The sequence below is a fragment of the Trachemys scripta genome, chromosome 1 (genome assembly GCF_013100865.1).
Source record: "Trachemys scripta elegans isolate TJP31775 chromosome 1, CAS_Tse_1.0, whole genome shotgun sequence".
NCBI classification, from domain to species: domain Eukaryota; kingdom Metazoa; phylum Chordata; order Testudines; family Emydidae; genus Trachemys; species Trachemys scripta.
This window is the reverse complement of record NC_048298.1, coordinates 132,567,883-132,573,677: the sequence shown is the minus strand read 5'-3', so window position 1 is coordinate 132,573,677 and position 5,795 is coordinate 132,567,883. Positions and strand designations below refer to the sequence as shown.

Below are 5,795 nucleotides of genomic sequence, written 5' to 3'. Positions count from 1 at the left end.
GCTGTTATAGTCCTAGCCTTCACAACCTCCTCAGGTAAGGAGTTCCACAAGTTGACTGTGCGATGTGTGAAGAAGAACGTCCTTTTATTTGTTTTAAACCTGCTGCCTATTAATTTCATTTGGTGACCCCTAGTTCTTGTATTATGGGAATAAGTAAATAACTTTTCCTTATCTACTTTCTCCACATCACTCATAATTTTATATACCTCTATCATATCCCCCCTTAATCTCCTCTTTTCCAAGCTGAAAAGTCCTAGCCTCTTTAATCTCTCCTCATATGGGACCCTCTCCAAACCCCTAATCATTTTAGTTGCCCTTCTCTGAACCTTTTCTAGTGCCAGTATATCTTTTTTGAGATGAGGAGACCACATCTGTACGCAGTATTCAAGATGTGGGCATACCATTGATTTATATAAGGGCAATAATATATTCTCCATCTTATTCTCTGTCCCCTTTTTAATGATTCCTAACATCCTGTTTGCTTTTTTTGACCGCCTCTGCACACTGCGTGGACATCTTCAGAGAACTATCCACAATGACTCCAAGATCTTTTTCCTGATTTGTTGTAGCTAAATTAGCCCCCATCATATTGTATGTATAGTTGGGGTTATTTTTTCCAATGTGCATTACTTTAATTTATCCACATTAAATTTCATTTGCCATTTTGTTGCCCAATCACTTAGTTTTGTGAGATCTTTTTGAAGTTCTTCACAGTCTGCTTTGGTCTTAACTATCTTGAGCAGTTTAGTATCATCTGCAAACTTTGCCACCTCACTTTTTACCCCTTTCTCCAGATCATTTATGAATAAGTTGAATAGGATTGGTCCTAGGACTGACCCTTGGGGAACACCACTAGTTACCCCTCTCCATTCTGAGAATTTACCATTAATTCCTACCCTTTGTTCCCTGTCTTTTAACCAGTTCTCAACCCATGAAAGGACCTTCCATTTTATCTCATGACAACTTAATTTACGTAAGAGCCTTTGGTGAGGGACCTTGTCAAAGGCTTTCTGGAAATCTAAGTACACTATGTCCACTGGATCCCCCTTGTCCACATGTTTGTTGACCCCTTCAAAGAACTCTAATAGATTAGTAAGACACGATTTCCCTTTAGAGAAACCATGTTGACTTTTGCCCAACAATTTATGTTCTTCTATATGTCTGACAATTTTATTCTTTACTATTGTTTCGACTAATTTGCCTGGTACCGACGTTAGACTTCCCGGTCTGTAATTGCCGGGATCACCGCTAGAGCCCTTTTTAAATATTGGCGTTACATTAGCTATCTTCCAGCCATTGGGTACAGAAGCCGATTTAAAGGACAGATTACAAACCTTAGTTAATAGTTCCGCAATTTCACATTTGAGTTCTTTCAGAACTCTTGGGTGAATGTCATCTGGTCCCAGTGACTTGTTAATGTTAAGTTTATCAATTAATTCCAAAACCTCCTCTCATGACACTTCAATCCGTGACAGTTCCTCAGATTTGTCACCTACAAAAGCTGGCTCAGGTTTGGGAATCTCCCTAACATCCTCAGCCGTGAAGACTGAAGCAAAGAATCCATTTAGTTTCTCCAGAATGACTTTATCGTCTTTAAGCGCTCCTTTTGTATCTCGATCATCGAGGGGCCCCACTGGTTATTTAGCAGACTTCCTGTTTCTGATGTACTTAAAAACATTTTGTTATTACCTTTGGAGTTTTTGGCTAGCCGTTCTTCAAACTCCTCTTTGGCTTTTCTTATTACATTTTTACACTTAATTTGGCAGTGTTTATGCTCCTTTCTATTTACCTCACTAGGATTTGACTTCCACTTTTTAAAGGAAGTCTTTTTATCTCTCACTGCTTCTTTTACATGGTGGTTAAGCCACTGTGGCTCTTTTTTAGTTCTTTTACCATGTTTCTTAATTTGGGATATACATTTAAGTTGGTCCTCTATTATGGTGTCTTTAAAAAGCGTCCATGCAGCTTGCAGGGATTTCACTTTAGTCACTGTACCTTTTAATTTCTGTTTAACTAACCCCCTCATTTTTGCATAGTTCCCCTTTCTGAAATTAAATGCCACAGTGTTGGGCTGTTGAGATGTTCTTCCCATCACAGGGATGTTACATGTTGTTATATTATGGTCACTATTTCCAAGCGGTCCTGTTATTATTACCTCTTGGACCAGCTCCTGCGGTCCACTCAGACTAAATCTAGAGTTGCCTCTCCCCTTGTGGGTTCCCGTACCAACTGCTCCATGAAGCAGTCATTTAAAATATCGAGAAATTTTGTCTCTGCATTTCGTCCTGAGGTGACATGTTCCCAGTCAATATGGGGATAATTGAAATCCCCCACTATTATTGAGTTCTTAATTTTGATAACTTCTCTAATTTCTCTTAGCATTTCATCATCACTATCACTGTCCTGGTCAAGTGGTCACTAATAGATCCCTAATGTTTCTGTCTCTTACTAACTAAACCTTAAAGCAAAGAACTAAAAAGGCCCAATTTGTAATGCATATGGGAAACAGAATTCCATAGTCCCAGAGGGTCATTCCATTTTGCTGTTTAAAAAGGGTGGCTGACAGGATGAAATCAAATCATACATTAATTCTTATAGTACAATTATAAAATTCTACTCCTACAATGTTTCATACTGACCTCAGATGAACAACGATATTGAGGAAGCTGTCAAGACTTGACACATATCTAAGAATACAGACCAAGTCAAGCAAAAGAGCCCATGTTGGTGACACAGGAAAAATTGCCCCCCCCTCCACGTCCCGGAGCAATGTTTACATTGTTTGGAAAAAACTGTGTACTCTCACTTCCCTGAGATAGCCTTACTAGAAGATACTATCGCTAAACATCTGACTGTGCATATCAAATCTATTTTTGCTAGGCACGGTATACCTGCCATAGTAATGTCTGACAATGGGCCACAGTTTATTAAGCATGAGTTTAAGCAGGTTGCAGTGGGATTTGGGTTGATACATGTAACCATCAGCTCATATTATCCCAAATCATAGAATCATAGATAATTAAGGTTGGAAGAGACCTCAGGAGGTCATCTAGTCCAGGGGTCTCAAACACGCGGCCCGTGGAATTATTTGCTGCAGCCCACCAAGCTCCCCGTGCCCCCCCCCCGAGTTATTTCCTGTGGCCATCAAGCTTCCTTCCCCCGCCGCTCCCCCCACCCCAGCACACAGCATCCGCGCTCAGTGATTTGAGCAGTGGTCTGCTAAACCCAGGATTGTGAGTTCAATCTTTGAGGGGGCCACTTAGAAAGCTGGGGCAAAATCAGTACTTGGTCCTGCTAGTGAAGGCAGGGGGCTGGACTCGATGACTTTTCAAGGTCCCTTCCAGTTCTAGGAGATAGGATATCTCCATTAATTTTTTTTTTCCCTCACAGGAGACCAAGCAATGGTGCAGGGCACGTCAGAGGTTAATTGAACACTTTTTAAGTTCAGTTAGTAGGTTGATTAAAAGCTTTTGGAATTGTGTTATTTCAATGTGATTTGTTAAGTACTATTATTATTATTATTATTATTATTATTATTATTACTATTATTATTAATTATTTATTAAATTAGTCTGGGAAAAGAAGACGTGTTATTGGGAATTGTACCTAGAAGAGTGTTAGCTTCCCAGACAGGCAGTCTGGAAGAGGGGCGCTCCAGAAGCCCATGACCTGTCATGCAGAGGAGCCTGGATCTGGTCACTGAATACAGTGGATCTCCCTCAAGCATGTTGGGATCAGAGTGATTGCTGAACCCCACACTCCTTGCTGAGTCACCCATCCCTCCAGCACGGCATTCCCTAGCACCACACTGCGGCATTAGGGGTCAGCACTGACTCAGAGGAGAGAGCCCCTCCCGCTGAGTCACCCACCCCACTCTCTGCAGCACAGCGTCCCCTGGCACCACACTGGGGCACTGAGGTCAGTACTGATTAAAGCAGTGAAACTGGGCAACAGAGAAAGGGAGAGAGACAGATCTAGGGTAGAAATGCTGAAAGGGAAAGGAGCTTCAAAACTTCCCAGCTCCAACTGTCTCTGGAAATCATTGGGAGGTCAGCCAGTACGGGGTTATGGAACTGTCATTCTCACCCTGGGTTGGTGCCTCTGGCTGAGTCACCTGTTGGAAAAAGATGAGATAGTCACCTGTCATCTGGTGGAGCCAGAAACTCAGAACTAGACAGGAACCCACCTACTTCTCATCTTTAACCCTTTTGATCACAAGAGCGCATCACACCAAATCTATTTATCTATCATCCTCAAGCTCAGGCTTGGAAAGAATGGAGCTTCCAGGTCCTTGTTAATACCCAGAATTCCTGGGGAGAAATGCCTCACTGAGCTTAAATTTGATGATCAGTTTAACTATGTGTGAGTTTAATCTCAGCTATTTATACGCATTGACATGATTTTGATCTCAGACCAGTTTTGTATCTATGGAACTTCATTGACTTCAGTGGCATTACTTCTAATTTATACCAGCATATTGGAGAGCAGAATCTGGTCTTCAACCCTTGTTTATAGTCGAAGACACAAATGGCAGCCAGGGATTGGTCTGTCTCTTCCTTGGCTGCAGTAATAAGGAGACAGACAGAAGTAAATTTGAGAATCAAAACTTTTGTTTGCTCCATTGATTTTTTTGTTTGTTTTCACCGAGTTTGGCCATTCACAACTTTTTAAAAATTGTTGGTATCAATTTAGTGCTGACGAAAAGCTCTGGACTCATGGCCCATTAATGACTGACAGGTTCATGTTGGGCAGAACCCACAAATTACTCCACCAATAGGCCTTAACGTTGAACTGGGGGGCCAACCTCTATGGTTGAGACAGGAGTTGTCTCACATTCCCCAATTCACTTCACAGAGGAAAATTCTATTTATTTATTTAGAATTAAAATTAGAAAACTGCCTGTCCAAGGTCCTAGGCATCCTAACATAATGAATTATACCATACATATAATTAAAATACATTTCAGCAGCAGCGAAATCATCTGTTCCACCAGAAGTCAGTCAGACAGCCGCCTACCCCTTCATCTTCTCAAATTAACGAATTAAATAAAACACATTTAGATTTCTTGATGGATCAGAAATAAATCAAATCATTGTTCTGTTTTTATACAAATCTCTGAGAAGATCTTGGGAAGCTGAATGTATCCTGAATATTTCTAAACAATGTTTAAAAAAATGAAACTCCCTCTCCCTCCTGAAAGCCATTACCTATCATTTTTAAATTTAATATCATAAGTTAAAAGCCATATGGGAAATCTCAAAATATATTAATTGATAGAGAACAAAAAAACCCACAGACACACCTGTACCCACACAAAGATACATGCATATATACACAGTTACACACACACATAATAATACGCATATAATAATATGTGCATAGAAATATACACAAATTAATATTGTCTGTTTACCGTTCTCTGTGCCAGCAGCCATGGTTTCTTCTTGTTATACTTCCAGCTTCTGGGGCGGTCTTCTTTTATTGAGATGCTTTCCCTCTTTCAGTTTCTATTCCTGAGCATTGAAACTTTTGGACCATGCTTACGCATGCTCAGTAGCACCTTAGTCCAGAGGTTCCCAAACTCTGGGGCACAGCCCCCTGGGAGGGCGTGATAAGGTTATCAGGGGCACGAAGCCCTGATGGGACCATGCTGAAAGGCTGGAGTCAGCAGGTGGCCCTGTTCAGCAGGAGGCCAGTACTCAAGAGTACATCTTTTCACTCCCCTGCAGACCCTGGCCCTTCAGTGATGCCCTGTTCAGATGGGGAGCGAGACGGGTAGGGTGCTGGGTCCAAGC

General features: G+C 41.3%; 1 protein-coding gene across 1 annotated transcript in view; it reads right to left on the bottom strand.

Annotated features, from left to right (window-relative positions):
* LOC117884857 (C->U-editing enzyme APOBEC-1-like) overlaps positions 1 to 5,447 on the bottom strand; it is a 46,923-nt gene extending 41,476 nt beyond the window's left edge. The window contains exons 1-2 of the mRNA XM_034785738.1: positions 5,414 to 5,447; positions 4,087 to 4,114 (exon numbers count right to left, since the gene is read on the bottom strand). Of these exons, the coding sequence (XP_034641629.1) occupies positions 4,087 to 4,114; positions 5,414 to 5,435 (50 nt within the window). The 5' untranslated portion in view covers positions 5,436 to 5,447. The remainder of the gene's footprint in view (positions 1 to 4,086; positions 4,115 to 5,413) is intronic.
* Positions 5,448 to 5,795: the final 348 nt, after the last annotated feature.